Genomic DNA, 23,657 nt, shown 5'->3' with positions numbered 1-23,657 from the left:
TTATTGCAAGATGCCATTTTGCTTTAAGAAACATGTTTATTGCACCATTTTTTTCAAATTTATTTTTTGGGGGGAGGGGATGGTCAAAGTTCAGAGCCTCTCTGGTTGGCATCTCCTGGTCAGAGAGAAAGAGAGCAACGGGATGAGGGTGGCAAGGCGTGGTTCTTCTGGCAGGATTTCCTTTGAAAGATGAGGTAAAAATGTTTCCAAATTTCTGGATGGGTTGGCGCCAAGACTTGTCCAGAAAGGGACCCAGCAAGGGGCCATTTTTAAATAAATAAAATAAAATAAATAAAAGCCCACCCAACTTCCAAAGAGTTCAATCATAACAAGAGAAGCCAGGGAGGTGGCGTCAGGAGGGCTGGGCCAGGGTGGGGTGGGCTGGGCTGTCTCCCTTTTCATCACAGGCCTGGATGGAAAGGAAAAGAATTCACATTGATGGGAGATCAGGAAGAGGAAACCACACTGAGGCACTCCTCCCTTACAAGGAAGGCTTGGGTGGGGTCTGTGGCAATGCCACAGAGCTGGGTGCCTTCTTCCATCAGACAGTATTCAATGTGTGGCCAAGCCCGTAGGGGCTCGGAAGGGAGCCTGTGTGTGGAAGCGGAGGGCATCGGCTCTTCCTTCCATCAGATCTTCAGAGCCTCTCCTTCTTGACAAAAGCTCCCCGAGCGGTTATTATACGGTCGTCACCCTCATGACCACTTCACGGCTGGTACCGGACCCCCCACGATGTTCATTAGGCCGCAGGTGGCTGAGAATGTGCAGAATTGTATAACCACAGTGATGGTTCAAAATAGTCCTAACTCGTTGGCCCCGCTGGGAGGTCCTCTCACTCCCTGAGGAGGGATTCGTCCGTGAATTCCGACCCCCTGGCTTTGTGCTCCCGCCAAGGGGTTCCCCCAGGTCCTTGGCTTTGTCGTAATTCAGCACCTTCCATTGCTGGTTCACTGCCTGCCAGCGCTTGAATATTCGATACACCGAGGAGCCTTCGTGAGTGATCAGGCCTGGGGAAAGAGACAAGAGACAACAGTTGTGATCCTTGCACAGACAAAGAGGGTGGCTTGAAACAACACGCTTAGATTACAGGACATTGCCCGATTTGCAAAAGTCTCAGCAGCCAGTAGAAAAATAGTCAACAGCTCAAAAAGATGGGCCAAGACCAGGAAGTGGGTGGCTTGGGCTACATTATTACTTCTCAGGCCAATCCCACAGAATTATTGTAAGGATTAAATCGAGGATGTGTCGCCACCTTCCGTCCTTGAGGGAAGGTGGGGTAGAAATGCAACAATCAATCAATTGCCCATTTTGCATATTCAGTCAGTTGCCATGCAGAACAAATCATTTCCCTCAAATATTTCAGCCCATCTTCTGTGTTCCTGCAGGCCACCTCTCACACCGTATAAAGCTATGATTGGCTTAACTGTAGGATGATGAATAAGCCAAAACTGGCTGGGTTCACAGTATTTGCTAAGCTGTCCTTTTCCCTTATTCCGCTGCTTTATTTCCAACTGAACCTGTAGCAAAGCGTGAGCATTTTATTTTTTTTACCGTTGCCATATCTCCATTTTCTGAACTTCAGACTAAGCTCTTCAGAGCAGGAAATTTCCCCCCACCCCCACACTTCTGTATAGTGCTGGGCACTACCTAATTAGATGAATGAATAAATGAAATAAAGCTCAGGGATAATTGGCTGATGGGTTGAATTCACTTGGGCAGCCCTTCTTTTTATTTCCTCTTCCAACTTTCCTGAAATTCATTACTCTGCCACAAAACACCCATATCTCTCTGATCATTTATCTTCTGCTCCTCACTTGTGTACATTCAATTTTCACGGAGGAACAAAGAGCTCTGTTTTGGGCTATGAGAGATCTAAAGATTTTCATACATTTGGAAGCCAAGAAAAATGATACAGAAATTTGGGGTGGGGGGGTGGGGTGGGGTGGGGAATGAAGTGTTTTTCTTCAATGCTTTCTGTGGATTTAAAATCTCCTTGTCACTTTTGGAATATACATTACATTATGCATAATTTGGTATGCTCTAAAATACTAATCTTTGGCTCCTCCAGTTTAAAAATGTAAGGATCTTTTAGTTTAAAAGTGTGTATAGTGTTCAGCTTTAACCACAAAACTTCTAATAAATAACCGTGACATAGGCTAAAAACAATAACAAAGAGGTCTGAGGGACTTTAAAGCTCATATGCTGGATTGGAAAGTTGAAAAATATTGCAGAAGGCAATTGCAAACTACTTCTGTAGTTTGCATGAACTGTGTCTGTGTAAGTCACCTGATGTACTCATTTTTATTTTTTTAAAAAAACTAATCTATTTATGATCGCAGATATGCTTTTTTGGATTACAATCCACCTAATGAACTACAGGAAGCCCTTGCTTAGTGACTGCCTCACACATTGACCTTTTGAAGTTACAGCAGTGACAAAGAAATACCTTGGCAACTAACCCTTGCAGTCACAGGTTCATCAAGCAAAGGAGAGCTGAAGTAAGACCGTTAAAATCATGATTATTCGCTTAATGACCATTTTGATCAATGACCAAGTTGCTGGTCCCAACCGTGGGCATTAAACAAGAACTACCTGTATATGGACAATGCACCACCACCGAAGCGGTGCCAAGCGCTTCATTATTGTTTTTGCAGGAAACCAACTTGGCTTCTCATCTAAAACTACATTATTGAGGCTACAATACGGCTTGATGAATTCAGCGTTCCCAACATTCAGGACAGAAGTATGTTTTCATTTCTTTTAGCTGCCTTGACCTTCTCTTTTATTTTACAGGGACGGGAAGCAGAGTTCCTTCCAACATTAAGATCTGCTCTTCTGAGGAGGCAGGACTGCTGCTGGGTCCGCTCTGTCCCGCTGACCTCTACCACAGCAAACGTGCGTGCACTCAAGAGAAAAATGGTAGTGAATTCTTGGTTTTCTCTGGTGAAAGCAGCAGTACTAGCTGGAGCCTCCTGCAAGGATTGCATATCCTTAGCATAAAATTTTAATGATTCTGGGTGAACAAAGTCTTCTGGTTGCATAGTCATAACTTGGGTAAACAAAGTCTTTTCCTAGATGTAACTTGGGGACAGAAAAAAAATAGAGTGCACTACCGTATTTTCCGGCGTATAAGACGACCCGGCGTATAAGACGACCCCCCAACTTTTGAGAAGATTTTCAGGGGTTAAAAAGTCGTCTTATATGCCGGAAAATACGGTATATATTTTATTCATCATTCTAAAGGAAAATATTCATGATTAGTATGAGAACTTTCCTCCCATTTTCCCCCCCAAGAAACAAACTCAAACTAACCTTCTCCCCATTTGATTTGTTTTTTTTTTTTTGGTGGTGGTGGTGGGAAATCTCCGTGTCTGTAAAACAAGATTTGAATCTTTTGCTCAAACACAAAAATTGACTTGACCTTCAGCAAGTTACTACAGGTAGTCCTTGACGTACAATAATTCATTTAGTGACCATTCAAAGTTACAACGGTCCTTAAAAATGTGACTTATGACCGTTTTTCATAAAGTTACAACCTTTGCAGCATCCTCATGATCGTATGGATCAAAATTCGGATGCTTGGCCAACCGGTTCATATTTATGACGGTTGCTGTGTCCCGGGGTCATGTGACCACTTTTTGCAACCTTCTGACAAGCAAAGACAATGGAGAAGCCAGATTCCTTTAACAACTAGGTTACTAACTTATCAACTGCAGTGATTCACTTAACAACTGTCGCTGGAAAGGTCATAAAATGGGGTAAAATTCACTTAACAACAGAAATTTGGGGCTTAAGTGTGGTCATAAGTCAAGGACTAGCTGTACTTACTCAGACTTAGAGGGTTCAGTTTTCAGGACTGGGTATCAGAATAGAATTTTTAAAACTGCCCATACGTCTTAAAGGAAGAAACTGTCCATAAAAAAACTCATCTGAATGTTTTCTTCATACAGACAAATTACTGAGCACGTTTATATGCAAAAGAGACTACCAAAGATTTCCTTGGCTAAATTGAGATTATATTTTAATGCTGGTGATTTCAAAAATATCACTGAGCTTTTATCGTATCAGCATACGCTTATGTGGAATGGAAATTTAGTAGACTGTCATCGTTTGTGGATTTATTTCCATTAAGGGCTTGGCAATTACTTGGTCAATATATAGTAAAAAGGACCTTTCAATTCTGGGACTGAAAAAAGCCGGAGATGTTTGGGCCCTGTTGGGTTGTAGACCGGATTGCTGACATTGAAGCTCATGAATATTTAATTTTATGGAAGAGGTCACTGACTTGTATCATATTTTCATTTGAGTTGGCATCTTTTTGGAGCAATATTTTAATGTACGCAAGTCAATTTATGGGGAAATCATTTAACGTTAAAGATGCTAATGTTACATTGGATTATGTTTCAATAATGTGGAATCTGACTATTTTTGAACAGCTTTGGCTATGTTGGGCTTGTGGAATTGTTAAAGACAATTATTTTGAGAAATTGGAAAAATATTATTTTATTATTATTATTATTATTTCAGACATGAAGTGCAATTATCCAGATCATTAAAAATGTCATAGCATCTTTCTCTTTGACACAGATGTCCTGATATTTATAATAATAGAGTCTTATTCTCTTTTAAGTTTGAAAACTAATACAGGTAGTCCTCACTTACCATGGTTCGTTTACTGTCGTGATTGTTCGAAGTTAGAACAGAACTGAAAGAAGTGACTTATGACCATTTTTCACACTTACAACTGTTGCAGCATCCCCAGGGTCAGGTGATCGAATATGGGCTGCTTGGCAACTGACTTGTATTTATGACTGTTGCAGTGTCCTGGGGTCATGTGATCACCTTTTGCAACCTTCTGACAAGCAAAGACAATGGGGAAGCCAGATTCACTTCACAACTGTGTTACTATCTTAACAACCTGCAGTGAGTCACTTAACAACTGTGGCAAGAAAGGTCATAAAATGGGGGTAAAACTCACTTAACCAATGTCTCACTTAGCAACAGAAACTTTAGGCTCAACTGTGGTTGTAAGTTGAGGGCAACCTGTATATTGTTTAATATTGAGGAATAGGTGATTTACTTAGATGGTTTATAATTTTTCCTTCTCTCTTTGTTTATTTATCACTAGTTATTTATCACAAAGTATTCCTTTTAGCTTTGCCCTTTGTTTTTATAATTTTGTGTTTAGGGGGGCACTTTTTGGTGTATTGTTTAAAAGTGTATAACAAAGGGTTATGACCGGAGCAGCATATAATGGCTATAAAATATGTAAGTAAATAAATTGTGTTTGAAAAAATTCTTGTAAGCCATATGTAGCTCTTAACTAGAATAAGAAAAAATTGAACATAAAAAGCTACCCAAGTATCTGACATAAACACTGGCAGAACACATCCTTCTGTTTCTTACTAGTCCTAACCATGGTGTAAGAGTTAACTATTCTATTACAAAATCTTTGGTTTGGAAAACTGCCACCAAATTTTAGATTGGGATGGGGAGAGATGGCCCTTTTGTGATTCGAGGATTTCAACTCCCAGAATTCCTGAGGCTGGCTCAGGAATTTGGGGAACTGAAGTCCACAAAAGGCTATTGTTCCCCAGCCCTGCATTAGATGAGCTCAGCCTATCTATGGTTATTAGCACAAATCGTGGGAAAAATAATGAACATTTATAGTTTTCAGTGAGAAATATTTATTTTACGTGCATAGGGAATTGCCATAAAATTAATTCTCCGAGTTGAACTATTGATGGGAAATGCACATTTGTTGACCTTTTTGTCATAAAAGACAACATAAAGGCTTTGGTTCTGGATACAGTCTTTAGGAATGTCTATGGCAGCGTTTCCCAACCTTAGGAACTTGAAGATGCGTGGACTTCAACTCCCAGAATTCCCCAGCCAGCATAGCTGGCTGGGGAATTCTGGGAGTTGAAGTCCACGCATCTTCAAGTTCCTAAGGTTGGGAAACGCTGGTCTATGGAGATTCTCAGTCATCCAGGTCATGACTTTTGTCCCAAAAGCGCTTTTTCAAGAGGCAACTGGACTTTTTTGTTTTTCTTTGAAGAAAAGAAAGAAAAGAAAAACAAGAAAGTTCAGTTGCCTCTTGAAAAAAAGTACCTTTGGGGCAGTGTGTTTAAGAATAAAAAAAAATTCTCAATCAACTCTCTTTATGTAAATAAATGGAATGATCAGAATGTTCAACCAGAACTTTTCCAGAAACCATTCAGTAGATGAGATGTTAGAATAGGGTTTACATATATTTCAACAAGTGAAATTGATTTCTGATTACAGGTACCTGTATTTTTCTATTTTTTTAAAAAAATGAATTTTGTGAAAGAAATACAAGTCTTCCCTCTTGGTCTGTTCACACGTTCAAACTTCTAGTTCACCAATCAAATATAAATATGTACCAAAGAAGCAATCATTTGAGCGCCCAGCTGCCATCTCCCAAGGTGGGTCATTACCATGTAATACAGGTTCAATCAAATCAAGGGGGAACAGAAAAAGTCATTCATCCATTTCTCAGTGACGGCACATGGCTCCTGCCCACAAGGACCTGCCTGTTATCCTGCCCATCTCAGCACAGCTCATCCATCAGTGCCATAGACTTGGCTCGGTCACTGTGTGTTGTGGGGAGAGAGCACGGGGGGGGGGGGGAGGCTCAGCTAATGTCAATGTACACATGTTGTACTTTGACAATAAAGGTTTATTATTATTATTATTTACTGAATGTCAATAGCTTCCCATTTAAAACGGGTTTCTTTCAAATCGAGGTTGTATAGTGCTAAAGGAAAAATATCCAGTCATTTGATGAGAAACCCACCTGCAACTTACACCACAGGGCGCGCCGAGGACAAATTACTAAGACTGAATATGCTTCAAAAATGATTCAGAGCTCAGGGGGGAAAAAAGGAAGCACCCTTTTTTGTCATTCATTAAAGCACTAGGGTCAGCTTTTTTTTCAATTGGTAGGTGGGCCTAAATAAAAAGATCTGACTCTTTTTAAGGAACCTACTCCTTAAAATTAATACCATTCTTAAAGCAGCCGATTAATGCAATTAAATTCATATTTGTAGTCAACCACACATACTTTTAGAAGCCACTGTTTTTTTTAATGGAAATATCTCAGGAAGGTATTCTTTCCATAAAAATCAATGTCTCTTAAAAGTATGCATTTCAACTGTTATTTAATTAAATAATAATTTAAATAAATAAAGGATTTGGGCTGAATTACTGACAATGTCAATTGGCAATGATAAAGAAGGTCCTTGATTTAACAGATTTTGGTTTAGAAGATTTTGGATGAATAACACCAAATTTTATTTTATACTTTCTTCCATTTACACGTGCCATGTGAAACGCTTTTCCACCCAGAACCAATCTTCCAATCATTTGTGCCTCCAACCTCCTACTATTTTATTTTTTGCTACTCAACTGCGTGCTAGGGAAGGATGAAGACATTAAACAAGGGTCCATCATTTCCCTATCCTCCAAAACTGGCAATATTTTCAATATCCTTTTATACTCAGATAATTTGATTCCATCGTGCTTAGTAAGGGTAAAAAAGTATTTATCACATTTCTTTGTAAGTAAATCTGGTAGTTTTGCACAAACAAAAAAACCCACTACAGAAGGATTGAAAAAAATATTATTATTATTATTAGTATTAGTATTATTATAGATTTAGTCTTCAGTTCAATTCATAGTCTGGGACTGGTAAAAACCTAACAATTCAATCCTATCCAAGGACCTAAGAGCTGTTAAGGTAACGTCTGAGTATATAGGCAGTTCCAAGTAGTGTGGTTTGTTGCAAAGTCAGAATATTCAGGTCTGATAAGTTCAAAATTTCCATTTATCTAGGTAGCCCTTTGGGTATTGCTCCAAGGGCTCCTACTGTATTACTATTGGTATAACCATTGATTTCTTCCTCCACAATTGCTCAACTTCAATTTGCAGATCACAGTATTTCGTTATTTTTCCTAGTTGTTTCTCTTCAATTTGTGCATCACCTGATATTGCAATATCAATGAACCAGATTATTGTTGTTGTTGTTGCCCATGTGGTCTTGAAATATTCAATCTGCTTCCCTCCACCATAATGCTATTCATTTTGCCTGCTTGAAAGTACCGGAATGGGAATTATACCCTTTCAATCTGCTAGGGATTACAAGGGTGGGGACTGGCTCACTTATGCCTGTCATTATGGCGTATTTGGCACATAAGGATAAAGCAGAAGTGAGGGGGAAGAAGGAACCAGAAGGTTGTCCCATGGATGAGAGTGGGTAGCAGAGAAGGGCGGGGTTGATTTGTAAACTAAACAATGATGACATGCCAGCCCAGAAGACAGACGGTTTCTCCTTTCTCCAGCAATGGGCTGTGTGTTCAGCTCTGAAGGCCTCAACAGAAATATTTTGCAAATTCTAAGGCTATGACTAAGCTGCATGATGTAGCGTCATGCAGTTAATATTAGGAAAGTACATGCGTCACAAGAAGAAATGCTTCTGACCGTTTAGAAGCAGAGTTTCCCTCTGACCCCCATTAAAAGATCCAAGTCTTTTGCAGGCTATTGCTTACCCTAAAAATAATATATGCCACCACTTTAAGAGTCCTTTGGGTCCTTTAAAGTAGCAACATCTTTTCTTCTTTTCAGCCCCCACGCTTCACCCTGAACAATGCTGGGCTCCTTTAATTACTGTTAGATGTCTTCCTTAAATATCCCTATAAAAGATAAAATCTCCAACTCAAGCTGAACTCTGCTGCATTCATAGATATATCCATGTAGTTTCTTTGACAGCAATATTTGACTGTTGTCTTTTTAAAGTACTTTTGTTTTTAATTTAACAGCTTAGCCTATAATTCAGGTTTCCTGGTAGTCTACCAGCCAAGCACTAACCAAGTTCAAGCCCACTTGCTTTTTTGAGCTCTGCTAAGATTATGGGAAAAGGGACGCGGTGGCTCAGTGGGTTAGGACGCTGAGCTTGTCGATCAGAAGGTCGGCAGTTTGGCGGGTCGAATCCCGAGTGCCGCGTAACAGAGTGAGCGCCTGTTATTCGTCCCAGCTTCTGCCAACCTAGCAGTTCGAAAGCACGTAAAAAATGCAAGTAGAAAAATAGGGACCACTACGGTGGGAAGGTAACAGCGCTCCGTGTGCCTTTGGGGTCTAGTCATGCCGGCCACATGACCACGGAGATGTCCTCGGACAAGCGCTGGCTCTTCAGCTTTGAAATGGAGATGAGCACTGGCCCCTAGAGTCGGAAACGACTACCACGCATGTGCGGGGGAACCTTTACCTTTACCTAAGATTATGGGAGTCCTTGGTGCTCTCTAAGCTTGACTGTTTTCTAGCAGATGTTTCATTACCAAAGAATGGTGATATTACCTACTTCAGTAATGAAACAAAGTAGAAAACAACCAAACCCCGAAAGGACCAAGGACCGCACATTTAAAGCCTGAGCTACCAATATTCTCTTCTTTTGGTATCTGCTAAGATTGTCTAGGTGCTGACACCCAGCTGGGGTAATTTTTCTATATTTTTAAAAATTGAATTTCTCCTAAGCGCCCAAGTTCGGGAAGTCGGGAATGTGTCTGTCAAACTAAAAGGCACTCCTTATTCTAAGCAAAGCTGATCTTGATCCTAGAAAGAGCAAAAGCAACCTCAGAATTCATGTGTAAGTCCTAAAATAAAACCCAGTGGCTTTGAACACAGTGTGAAAGCTTAGCAATTTAAATCCCTTATTTCAGTGTCCAAATGTTCACACACACATAAAATATATATTATATTTATATTTATTAAATTTTTATACCGCCCTTCTCCCGAAGGACTCAGGGCGGTGTACAGGGCAATAAATATAAAAAAACAATGTACAAAAGTTAAAAAAACAATTAAATAATTTATGCCCGATATATACAATAATTAAAACCATGTTAAAAACCCAACCCCAAACCCATCAGACCAGGCCGGATTGCTCAAATAAATAAGTTTTTAGATCCCGCTGGAAGGAGCGAAGGTCGGGGGCCATCCGGAGCTCAACCGGCAAGCAGTTCCACAGGTCTAGCGCGCCCACAGAGAACGCCCTCCCCCTGGGGGCCACCAGTTGACATTCTCTGATCGGAGGCACCCTGAGGAGGCCCTCTCTGTGGGAGCGCACTGGACGGAGGGAAGTTGATGCCGGCCGCAGGTACTGCCGTAGGTAATCCGGACCCATGCCATGTAGGGCTTTGTAGGTCATTACCAGCACCTTGAATCTCACCCGGAGGGCAACCGGCAGCCAATGCAGCTCGCGGAGCAAAGATGTAACATGTGAGTATCGGGAGACTCCCAACACAACTCGCGCGGCTGTATTCTGCACCAGTTGGAGCCTCCGAATGGTCTTCAAGGGCAGCCCCATGTAGAGAGCATTACAGTAGTCCAAACGAAAGGTCACGAGCGCATGAGTGACTGTACACAAGGCATCCTGGTTCAGATAGGGCCGCAACTGGCGCACCAGGCGAACCTGGGCAAAGGCCCCCCTAGTCACAGCTCCTATATGATCTTCTAAAGAGAGCTGTGAGTCTAGGAGGACCCCCAAGTTGTGCACCCTATCTACGGGGGGCAATAGCTCACCCCCCATAGCAAGAGATGGAGTAATCTGAATTTCCCGGGATGCCGGCACGAACAGCCACTCAGTCTTGTCAGGGTTGAGCCGAAGCCTGTTCCTCCCCATCCAGACCCGGACCGCCTCCAGGCAAGGGGACATCACGTCGAGGGCATCACTGGGGTGGTTTGGGGTTGAAATGAAAATCTGGCACGAACAGCTTACTGATGATACCCAACTCCAAAAACCACGAATGATCTCACCCAGAGGCTTCATATAGATGTTGAACAGGAGAGGCGAGAGGACCGACCCCTGGGGAACTCCACAAATGAGAGGCCTCAAGGTCGACCTCTGCCCCCCTGCCAACACCGACTGCGAACGTCCCAGAAGGTAGGAGGAGAACCACTGAAAAACTGTGCCTCCCACTCCCAACCCCCTGAGACGCCGCAGTAGGACACCATGGTCGATGGTATCGAAAGAGGTCTAACAGGACTAGGACAGAGGAACAACCCCTGTCCCGAGCCCGCCAGAGATCATTCACCAGCGCGACCAATGCCGTCTCCGTGCTGTACCCGGGCCTGAAACCCGATTGGTACGGGTCCAGATAATCAGCTTCCTCCAAGAACAAAGGGAGCTGATGCGCCACCACGCTCTCAACAACCTTCGCAAGAAAGCGAAGGTTGGAGACCGGACGAAAGTTGTTTAATATTGCTGGGTCCAAGGCAGGCTTCTTGAGGAGGGGTCTCACCACTGCCTCCTTCAAGGCGGCGGGAAAGCTACCCTCACTCAAAGAGGCAGTGATCACTGCCTGGAGCCAGCCTCGTGTCCCATCCCGGGCCGCATAAACCAGCCAGGAGGGACACGGGTCCAATAAACACGTGGTGGAGCTCAGCTTCCCCATGATCCTGTCCACGTCTTCAGGAGTCACAGGGTTGAACTCCTCCCAGATAACATCGACAAGAACCAACTACAAAATCACCAACTACATCCTGTCTTCACATGTTGGAGACTGGTGCTGTCTGGTGAATTTGAATTTCAGAATTGACTTTAGGTGCTGTGTAAATTCTGTATGAAAAACAGCTAAATTCTGCATTTTACAGTATCTAAATTATGAAAATAATGCATATTAGTGTGTGGCATATTGTGTGGCATAGTGTTTGGCATATTTTAAGAAGGGAAAAGGATCGTGGAAATCAGCTCATTGGTTCAATCTCTGTCTCTTCTAGAATTATTCAGATATAATTATCTACATATAAAGAGCATGTGTCTGAGATATAGCTATATGTGTATGTTCTGGAGATGAATTAGAGATTTTAGCCGTCTGAATGAGAAACAGGACCAGCTATATTGGCATTATGTGCAGGGAGAGCAGAAAACTTTAAAGTGATTTTCAAGATGTTGAGTTCAGAGTATAGTACGTTTGCATTAACTATATAAACATGCAAAGGACTCCAAGTGTTCAAAGTTATTTTAAAAAACAAAAGAAAATGAAAACAAAAACATAGTAAGGTATGGCAGCAAATTGTTTCAAACTCAAATTCAAGTAGGCCGCAATAAAAACATGTTTGTCACTGCCTGTCATAGTTTCATCCAGCATGTCTCTATACCCATAAGTGTTCCTAGAAGACACTCTAGGAAACCTGGATTTCTCTAATGATCACAATACAAACCTGCTGAAATCTGTCCTGGATTGGCAATTTTTGATGAAAGTATTAGAGAAAATGGAATTTGGGGATCAATTTTTACAACCAATTAGGGCGATATATCAAAAGCAAAAAGCCCGTATAATAGTTAACAATAACTTGACTGAACCATGTAATATTGAGAAGGGCACAAGGCAGGGGTCACCTCTATTATTTGTTTTAACATTGGAAATATTACTGATTAAAATACGTGATTTGGAAAAAAATTAGGGGAGTTCAAATAAGAGATCAGGACTGTAGATTGAGGGCGTTTGTAGATGATCTGGTTGTTACAGTAACTCAGCCGGATTATTCGGTTGTAGAATTGATGGAGATAATAATGCAATATGGAAAAGTTTCTGGATTTAAGATCAATATACAAAAAACTAAAATATTGTCTAAAAATATAACAGTATCACAAAAGGCTGTTTTAGAAGAATTAACGGGATTTGAAATAGTCAAAAGGATTAAATATTTGGGGATATATCTGTCAGCCTCGAATGTGAAGTTATATAAAAATAATTATGAAATGTTATGGGGAAAAATACAAAAAGAATTAGATAGTTGGAAAAAACTACAATTGTCTTTATTGGGAAGAATAGCGGCAGTGAACATGAATGTTTTGCCAAAATTTTTATTTTTATTTCAAATGATACCTATACTTAAAAAGGATTTAAATTTGGAGGAATGGCAAAAAGGAATTAATAAATTTGTTTGGGCAGGAAAAAAACCACGAGTTAAATTTAAAATAATGCAAGATACGCGTGAAAGAGGTGGTCTTAAAATGCCGAATTTTAAATTATATTATGAGGCTGCTGCTTTGTCAGCGATAAGTGACTGGTTTAATTTAACACAAGGGAGATTATTGAATCTTGAGGGTCATTATTTGTTATTTGGTTGGCATGCATATTTATTGTATGATAAGAAGGTGGATAGTGTGTTTAAGACACATATTTTAAGGTGTGCTCTGTTGCGAGTTTGGAAAAAGTATAGACATAAGTTAAGTTACAAGATACCCATGTGGGCAATACCTAAACACGCAATAGAAAATATAAATGTGGGATTTAAACATGATGAGACTACATATAAGGAAATTTTAAGTTTAGAAAGGAATGTATGGCAACTAAAGCCATATAATATGGCCATATATAATACTGGTTATGACCTACAAAGCCCTACATGGCATGGGTCCGGAGTACCTTAGGGAGCACCTGCAGCCAGCATCAACTTCCCTCCACCCAGTGCGCTCCCACAGAGAGGGCCTCCTCAGGGTGCCGCCGTTTGGAGAATGCCGTCTGGTGACCCCCAGGGGGAGGGCATTCTCTGTGGGTGCGCCTGACCTGTGGAACCGTTTACCGGTTGAGCTCCGGATGGCTCCCGACCTTCGCTCCTTCCGATGCAACCTAAAAACCTATTTGTTTGAATAAGCCAGTCTGGTCTGATGGGTTTTGTTTTAATTATTGTTTCAATGTAATTTATTTTCTGCATTTGGGCACTAGGGTTTAATTTGTTTTTAATTTCTGTATTTTGGGTACTTTGGTATTTATGTCCCTATTCACCGCCCTGAGTCCTTCGGGAAAAGGGCGGTATACAAATCAAATAAATAAATAAATAAAATAAATAATATTTTTAAAGAAGAAAAGATTGTACAAACTTGGTTCCAGTATGGGCAATTACAGGCTAGATGGAAAGAGGACCAGAAAACTGGTTTTTCAATGACTGATGAAAACTTGGTAAAGCAAATCAGAGATCAAGGACAAGCACATATAAAAAGGATATATAATGCATTGATAGAAATTGATTCAGAAACGGAACTTGTTAAAGACTGTATGATAAAGTGGGCTCAAAATTTTCAAGAAGTTATAATAATGGATACTTGGGAAAAGATCTGGGTTAGAAATGTAAAATTTACACAGGCCCAAAATTTAAGAGAGAATTTTTATAAAATGTTTTATAGATGGCATTTAGATCCTAAAAAATTAGCAAGTATGTATCCGAATTGTCAGACCAAATGTTGGAGGTGTGGTTGTGAGGACGCAATGTATTTTCATATATGGTGGACATGTAAAAAGGTTAAAGCTTTTTGGATTAAAATTTGGTGGAATATGCAAAAGATATTTAAGAAGAGGATAAACTTCTCTCCGCAATTGTTTCTATTGGGTATTGTTACAGATACTACTGTTATAGATATTAAGTTGATGTTGAATTTAATTACGGCAGCGAGACTTTTAGTAGCGCAATATTGGAAGAAGGAAGAACTGCCGACTATAGAAGAGTGGAATTTAAAAGTTTATAATTTGGCGGAAATGGCGAAGATCTCAGCGTACTTGAAAGAACAGTCGCAGCAGAGATATATTGTGGAATGGAGGAGATGGATTGATTATATTCAGAACAAACATGGGACTAAAAAGTTTCATTTAGCATTTGAATGAGTAGTGGAGTTATATGATGTATAGTAGTTATTTTGTTATTATCTTGACGATGGAGAGTTAAAGTGCGATAGACTTTAATGTTTTATTGTTGTTAGCATATTTTAGATTATGTTTGTTTGTATTTTTATACCCTGTATTCAGCTCTGGGAAGTCGGGGAAGGGGAGGGCGGGGTTGGGGAGAGGGGGGGAGGGTTTTTTTTTCTTTTTTGTATTCTAAAATGTATTTTAAAACTCTTCAATAATAAAAAAAGACTGTTCCTAGAAGACACTCTAGGAAACCTGGATTTCTCTAATGATCACAATACAAACCTGCTGAAATCTGTCCTGGTACTTCTATGCTTTGATTTTCATAGGGCAAGCCTAGAAACATGAGAAATTAGGAGGAAGGAAGTTCTCACCTATGCAGACGATATCCATAAAACCGTACATCCCATAGCAGATCTGGAAGAGCAGGTCCTGCCGTTGCCACTTGGCCGAGGGGCTGAGTGACGACCAAATCAGCCAGGAGATGCTGGCAATGAGGAAGAGGGAACCCAGGATGATGGCTGCAATTTGTACTTTTTCAATCACCGTCAGGGAAATTGCCTGCCACTGTAAGGAGAAAACAAGTGCAAGAGTTGATCCTGACCAATTACTCTTGTGGATCTGATGGGCATCCCTATCCAATAGGGCTGACAGACCCAAATCTGAAGAGCATCTCAGAAGCAATACAAATCACCTTCAGGATGATCAGAGTAAGTCTAATGTTACTTTCCCTCCCATCCTAGTTGCAAGTTCTCTTCCGGTTTCTTCTCTTTGTAGTAAGGTGGGAGAGGGGCAGTGGCCCACCAGATTACTGAAGCATCCCAGCATCCATCACTGGGATTACAAAGGCATTCCTCCACATCTTGAGAGCCCCCAATTCCTTACCCTTCCCTGTCATACTCAACCCCGTCAAATTAAAAAACCATCCATTCTAATAGGGAAGGGTGGCTTCTTTTCATAAAAAGGGAGAGCGGGCATGTGCATACAGTGGACAAGGAAGTCACACAAGCTTCACTCTTATCCATCCCAAAGAGTGTGTCTGGATCATCTGATTATTTGGGAGGTTAGTCAGTGTCCATGACATGTGGTGGCTTTTGTCATTGTGGGTATGATACAGTTAGATTTAAGTGTTATGGATCTGGGTTTGCATATATTGTTGTTTAGTTTTTCATGCTCTGTTAGTTCTTCACAGTCACTGTGGTGAGTTGGGCAGCCACATGAAATACCTAAATAAATCAACACATCATATTTGCTAGGTTGAGTTGTTCATTCCTCTCCTTTAGTCCACTTCCAGCACCAGAACCCACTGCTGAAACTTATATATATATGTGTGTGTGTGTGTGTAAATATGTGTGTATATATATATATGTATGTCTGTGTGTGTGTATATGTGTATGTGTGTGTGTGTGTGTGTATGTATATGTATATGTGTATATATGTATATATATAAAATTTTACAGTTCCTTCCATGGGAAAGGAAGAGAGGAAGCAGCTTCTCTCTGAACATCTTGTCCCTGGAGTTAACGACAAGGATTGATGTTGCCAAGCAAACTGTCCGCCTGTGCATGACTCAGGATCAATTCGTTTCTTTTGTCACTGGCAGAGTCACTACAAGATTTTTTCCCCCTGTCACTTGGTACAATTTTCCTTCTCCATTCACCAGATGAGAGGCTATGCACAGAGAGAGAGAGAACCGAGCACCCAAAATTGAAGGAGACCGTTATGCTACATTGTGATGAAAGAAAGAAAGAAAGAAAGAAGGAAGGAAGGAAGGAAGGAAGGAAGGAAGGAAGGAAGGAAGGAAGGAAGGAAGAAAGAAAGAAAGAAAGAAAGAAAGAAAGAAAGAAAGAAAGAAAGAAAGAAAGAAAGAAAGAAAGACTATGTACGAGACTTTTCCAGCCTAAATGTTGTCTGCCAGATTATGTTGCACTTGCAGAAGTGAAAAGGGAATACAGGCAGATATCTCTTGATCTGCCAAGATCGCTTCCAGGGAGACACTCCTGCTGGAGGTTACTCGACTGCCTCTGCTGATATATTTGGAGTGAATGACAGCTCCAAAGCGGAACCTGCTCCCTCTGGGCAGTTTCTTCAGCAGCATTTGGGGCTGCTAAGGACAGCGTATGGGTGGAGAAACAAAAAAGAGAAGAGGGAAGGGAGATGCGCATCCAAGAACACATACATTTCTGGGGAACCTTCTCATTTGCCCCATAACTCAGAGGGGAACAGATGGAGTAATAATTGAATGTGATGGTAACTTTTATGTACTGGGCTCATTAGTAATACCACGTGGGTTGCTGGAGCAGCTAACGGCTCTCCAGCAACCCAGACTACAAGTCTCCAGTGCTGCTATTGGCTATCTCCAGGCAGCAATGGTTGCTTCAAACCTATTGGCTGCCGCCTAGGGGCTAGACTATATATTGCGGCTAGTTGCAGCCATTTGCCCAGTTCAGATTCAGCACAAAATAAACTGAGTTTTCCTGTACTCATTTACCTGTCTTCATTCCTGCGTCAAAGAACCCGCTACACAACACTGGCGACGAAGGTGGGATCCTGCTTCCCTGAAAAAGAGCTGAAGTCTACGAGGGGAAGGCAGTGCACGCCGGAGGGAAAAGGCATTTCCCTCTCCCCCTCTCAAGGTCGGCTAGCAAGCTACGCTAGCGACCTCGTGCTCAGAGGACTCATTCCCTGAGCCTGGAAAGCAGGATTCGGAAGAAAACGCAGGAACCAGCAAAGACAGAATACCAAAGGTCGGGAGACTTCGAGAATTCAATGTGAAGCACCCAGAGGAATGGCCATCCTATGTGTCCCAGGTAGAAAACTACCTCCGGGCAAATCAGATCGCAGAAGAAGGACTGAAGGCCGCAACGCTACTCTGCCTGTGCGGCCCAGCAACCTTTGATTTGGCTGAGAACCTCTTCATTCCGACGCCGATAGAATCAGTCTCCTACGCAGACCTCAGAAAGAAGCGAACCAAACATTTCCAGCCCAAGATGTCTGAAATGGCTTGGAGGTTTAAGTTTGACCAGAGAGTGCAGCAACCCAGTGAATCAGTTTCAGAATTCAACGTGGGACTGAGGCAGGCCGCTCACGTATGCAAATTCTCAAACTTAGAAGAGAGACTACGAGAACGGCTCGTCTGCGGCTTACAGAACCAAACGCTTCAAAAGAGACTCTTTGCCAGACCGAACTTAACGTTTTCAGAAGCACAAGACGAAGTAATGGCTGAGGCCGCCGAGAGCGCAGTTCAAACAGTACAGCCCGCCAAAACGACAAAGCATGAAGAAACGGTCCACAACAAGGACGCCAAATGCACCGAAGAATCTTCCGAGGAAGAAGAGCCTGAAATCAACAGACTCCAAAAGCAACCCAACGCAAAACACCGCAATAGCCAGCTGCAAGAGAACACTTACAAGGCAGTTCTCTTTCCTAGATGTAAAGGGTGCGGTGGCAACCATTTTCATGCCGATTGCAGATTCCGATCAGCCACGTGCAGAGCTTGCAGAAGGACAGGCCACATTGCAGTGGTTTGCAGAGCCCGCCAGAGAGATGGGCCACCCAAACACCAGTCGAAAGAACCGACTAGGAGAGGTACTGGAGCCCAGGGTCCAGTTAGTGTGGGGTTTTTCAGAAGCCGTAGAAGCGTGTGCCGCACTGGGGCCCGACGCCCACTCAAACCTAAACTCAGACTCTTGGTAGAGCTACAAGGAGTTCCACGTAAGATGGAATTGGACTCTGACTCTGCAGTCTCAATTATTTCTCAAGATACTTTTAACTTCGTGTGTAGGCGCAGTAAAAATTGGGTGAAACTAAGGCCCTCAAACATAATCCTAACTGACTTTCAAAATGCTCAAGTTAAAGTTAAGGGAGAAGCCACTTTGACGGTAAAATTTAAGGGGTTTTATGGGCACCTGGATGTCATAGTAGTAGGGGGCCAGAGAATGAGTCTCATTGGACTCGATTGGTTTGATGCCTTAGGTATTCAGATTACTGGTATCAACCAGACACAAACTGTAGACCTCGCATCAGTATGCGAGGACTATGCAGATGTTTTTGATTCAGCCCTAGGAACATACACAGGCCCATCTATCTCATTTAAGCTAGATCCCAACGTAGTTCCAATCAGGGTTAAGCCTCGCAGGGTCCCCTTTGCCTTAAAACATAAAATTGATTGAGAAATTGATAAGCTTGTAGAACAGGGTGTTTTACAGCCTGTTGATGGTGGGGAGTGGGAAACTCCTATAGTCACTCCACTTAAAGCCAACGGGGAAATTCACATTTGCGCTGACTATAAATGCACTCTAAATAAAGCCCTCAAGCAACACGCTTACCTGGTCCCAGTGGTCAACCACATTTTAGCCTCCTTGCAAGGGGGTACTATCTTTGCTAAACTTGATTTAGCACAGGCCTATCAGCAATTGCTGGTTGATGAGGTCACAGCTGCAGCTCAGATGATCGTGACTCACAGGGGGGCTTTCAAAGTTAAACGCTTACAGTTTGGAGTCAGTGTTGCACATGGCATTTTCCAGGGGATCATGGAGTGTACACTTAAGGGTATTCAGGGCATCTGCCCATATTTTGATGATGTTCTTATTGCAGGGGAATCCCCAGAAGTGCTAGCCAGTAGGCTCAGAGCTGTTTTGCAGAGGCTTCGCAAAGCAGGCCTCAAATTAAAAAAGAGCAAGTATAGTATTGGGGTTCCTTCAACAGAATTCCTGGGTTTCCGAATTGATGCTAACGGCATTCACCCTACTGATTCTAAAGTGAAGGCCATTAAAATGGCTCCTAGTCCCAGATCCAAAGGAGAGCTACAAGCATTCTTGGGCCTCCTAAAGTTCTATCACACATTTCTACCTCATAAGGCCGCACTAGCAGAGCCCCTCCACAGGCTTCTAGATAAGAAAGCTCCATGGAAATGGACTAATTTACATGAAAAAAGGTTTCCAGGACTTAAAAGCACTTTTGTCAGAAATGTCCACTGTAACTCCCTACAAAGAGTCTAAACCAGTATGTCTTGCATGTGATGCATCTCCCTATGGGGTGGGGGCAGTTTTAAGTCACATAGAAAGGAATGGAACACAGGTTCCTATAGCATTTTAGTCAAGGACATTGTCCTCTGCTGAGCGCAACTATGCTCAGATTGACAAAGAGGCCCTAGCCATTGTTGCTGGAATAAAAAAATCCCATAACTATTTATATGGCAGGGACTTCACGGTCTTTACAGACCACAAACTTCTGTTAGGACTTTTCACAACAAACAAACCCCCCACATACTTTCACCAAGAATGCTGAGATGGTCTATTTTTCTATCTGCATACACTTTTAAATTGATTCACAAACTGGGTAAAGAAATGGGCCATGCTGATGGCCTCAGCAGACTACCACTGCCACTAATGGAACCAGATCCGGCTCCAGCTGCTAGAATACTGTCCATACAGGACCTACCTGAATTCCCCCTCCATGCGGGGGACATTGCTGCTGAAACTGCCACAGATAGAACACTTAGTAGAGTATTGCAATGGGTACACATGGGCTGGTTGGATAAAAGCCCAGGTTCTGAATTTCAGAACTATTTTGTCAGGAGGCATGAGTTATCTGCCCACAAGAATGAAAGCTTTAGCTAGAAGCTACCTTTGGTGGCCTGGTCTTGATAAGGACATTGAGGCACAAGTCCATGGTTGTTATACATGCCAGCAATCTAGGCCTGAAATGTCACAGGCCCCAGTTCACAGGTGGGAGGAAACACACACTCCCTGGTCTAGGATTCACATAGACTATGCTGGGCCCTTTCAGGGACAGCTCTTCCTTATAGTAGTGGATAGCCATTCCAAATGGCTGGAAGTAATTCCAGTTCCTAACATGACTACTGCTAGGACCATCCAGGTGCTGAGAAAACTCTTTGCCACACATGGGCTGCCAGATGTCCTTAGTTTCAGACAATGGGGCCCAATTCACTGCTGCTGAATTTCAGGCCTTCCTTAGAGCTAATCTTATCAGACATGCAATGTCTGCGCCTTTTCATCTGTCTTCTAATGGTCAAGCTGAACGCATGGTGAGGACAACGAAGGAATCACTCAAGCGCATTGTAACAGGTGACTGGCATCACAGATTGGCAGATTTTCTACTCTGCCAGCATTCCACGCCCTGCACTGCTACAGGCAAAAGTCCTGCAGAACTACGTTGGGGGGAGGCGTTTGATCGCTAAACTAGACAGGTTGCATCCAGATAGAGTGGCAGCAGAAGCCTGTCGACCAAAACCCGCTAGGGGGCTGCAAATGGGTGATTGGGTTTGGGCCAGGAACTATGGTCATGGGAATCTTTGGGTTCCTGGTCAAATTACCAAAGCATCCAGGCCCCTGTCTTATGAAGTGGGGTTGGAGGGAGGGCGAGTTGTCAGATGCCACATTGATCAACTCAGAAAACGGTTTCCAAGGTCCTCAAACTTGTGGCCAAGCCAGTCCTCACATGAACTCTCAGAACTTTTCTTTCATAACTGAGGAGGAACCAGAGGGAGAAGTGGGGAGTCCAGGAATGCAACATGGATCCCCTGAAGGAGCAAGCCAGCCGGACTTCAGCAACTGCTGTGCCTACTCTGCTGATCAGTCTGACTCTGGGGTGGGTCAACCTGGACAGGCCAGCCAGAGAGCATCTAATCCCCTTGACTCAGGAGCACCAAGGGACACAGGTCTCCCCAGCCCACTGGGTAAACTGGTAGACCACAAAGTGACTGGAACTCTGAGATGTTCCGCTAGGACACACAAGCCTCCTTCATATCTTGTTGATTACGTTGTAAAATAAAGAGCTATAATATTGTTGCATTGCAGCTTGCCACTGTACTACAGAAAGTAGTGTTATGATGTTAACTGTCTAGTGTGCTGTCAATGAAGCCTATTCATTCAGACGTTGTTTAATAACATTGTAACCTATATGGGTTTTTTTCTATTACTATTATTTAAGTTTGTTTTTGATAATGAGTCTTGATAATTGTATTAAGACTAACTTGTGTTAATACTGTCTGATCTAAGAGGGGAGGGGTGTTATGTACTGGGCTCATTAGTAATACCACGTGGGTTGCTGGAGCAGCTAATGGCTCTCCAGCAACCCAGACTACAAGTCTCCAGTGCTGCTATTGGCTATCCCTAGGCGGCAATGGATGCTTCAAACCTATTGGCTGCTGCCTAGGGGCTAGACTATATATTGCGACTAGTTGCAGCCATTTGCCCAGTTCAGATTCTGTACAAAATAAACCATGAGTTTTCCTGTACTCATTTACCTCGTCTTCATTCCTGCACCAAAGAACCCTCTACACAACAGTAACCATGTGTGTGTGTGTGTGTGTGTGTGTGTGTGTGTGTGTACGTGTGTACGTGTGTGTGTACATGTGTAAGAGGAAGAGGAAGACAAGGAAGAGGAGGAGGAGGAGGAGGTTTATGTAAGGTACATGGGCCAGAGGCAGTGGTGGGATTTTTTGTTGCCCAGGCCCAGAATGGACTTCCGGAAGCGGCATCCACACAGAGAACTGGTTTTTCACATATTTGAATCCCACCACTGGGCAAAGGTACTATATCCACCATCGTCTGCTCTTGAATCGTCTATTTCTCCTTCCAGCCAATATTCCTAAAGCTCCTTTGCCAGGCAAGGCTTACCTGCAACGGATTCTTTGTGCTAATGGCTAAGACCTGGTACTTGAAGTAGCACAGCTCACAGCTCCAGGAGCCCCTCTCACTGATCCAGCGAATCAAGCAAGGCTGGTGGGTACAACGGACAGAACCATCACAGCGGCAGGGGCTGAGCAGCTCCCCCTGCAAGAAAAGAGAGTTGGAAGAGTCACATTAAAGCAGGGAATCCTTCATTACTTAGAGCAGAGGAACAGACTCTATAGTCTTTGGCTGGACTCCTAGTCCCAGCATCCCCAATAATGATCCAGGATAGCTGGGGATGATGGACACTGGTGTCTGGCGACATCTGCAAAACTATAGTTCCCTATTCGTAACGTATATCCTATATCCTTCCATATCTTGGCTAATATCTAATAACAATAATAATTAATAATAATAATGCCACAAAGAGGAGGGACTCAATTTATTTTCCAAAGCACCAGAAGGCAAGACAAGAAACAATGGATGGAAACTAATCAAGGAGAAAAGCAACTTGGAATTAAGAAGTGAGGACAATTAACCAGTGGAACAGCTTGCCTTCAGAAGTTGTAAGTGCTTCATCACTAGAGGTTTTTTTTTTAAAAAAAAGACTGGACAACCACCTGTCTGAAATGATACAGGGTCTCCTGTTTGAGCAGGGGTTGGACTAGAAGACCTCCAAGGTCCCTTCCAGCTCTATTTTGATTGATTAATCTCCCATCGTGCCAAGCACACCCAATCTGAGCAAACAATCCCCTGAAAGCCTGCTCAGAGAATTCTGGGTAATAAGGCCCATCTCTAGGCTGGCTATCCATTAGGCCTGTTTCATTATTTTTAAAAGTGGCTTGTTACGTCTCCCTGCTTAATGTGCTGCTAGGCAAACCAAAAGAGCAATTAGCATCAATATTTCAGACCTGCTTTCAGGAAGTATTAATGATGTGTTATGGATATAAGCCTCAGAAAGGAAATTGCTGTGGGTTATTGTCAAATGGAGGACAGGCAACACAGGGGTCAGCAACAGTTCTCTCATCTTGTTTCAGATGCGACTGATCACGTTCAGAATCCCATTACTCTGAGCATTGCAACAAAGAGGAGACCAAGTACAAAAGACTAAAAGACACTGACTGGGGTCACCCGTTTCTAAAGCAAAACTCAGACACACACGCATACTCACACATGAATACTTTTTTACTTAAGGTGCTGGGCATTTTCACTTTGAAAGAAAAACTGAAGTAGTGGACCTCTGTCCACACTGCATTCCATACCGGCATCCTGCTAAAAAAATATCTCCCAACCTATGAACACACAGAGAGATACA

The 23,657-nt window shown here is 42.5% G+C and overlaps 1 protein-coding gene across 1 annotated transcript in view; it reads right to left on the bottom strand.

Annotated features, from left to right (window-relative positions):
• Window positions 1-446: 446 nt before the first annotated feature.
• The window catches only part of MARCHF9 (membrane associated ring-CH-type finger 9), a 53,179-nt gene continuing 29,968 nt past the window's right edge, over window positions 447-23,657 (bottom strand). The window contains exons 2-4 of the mRNA XM_083351217.1: window positions 22,349-22,504; window positions 15,080-15,272; window positions 447-1,007 (exon numbers count right to left, since the gene is read on the bottom strand). Coding sequence (XP_083207343.1) covers window positions 679-1,007; window positions 15,080-15,272; window positions 22,349-22,504 — 678 coding nt within the window. The 3' untranslated portion in view covers window positions 447-678. The remainder of the gene's footprint in view (window positions 1,008-15,079; window positions 15,273-22,348; window positions 22,505-23,657) is intronic.

This window comes from Vipera ursinii (assembly GCF_947247035.1).
Source record: "Vipera ursinii genome assembly, chromosome: 2".
Taxonomy (NCBI): domain Eukaryota; kingdom Metazoa; phylum Chordata; class Lepidosauria; order Squamata; family Viperidae; genus Vipera; species Vipera ursinii.
This window is presented reverse-complemented; position numbering and strand designations above follow the sequence as displayed.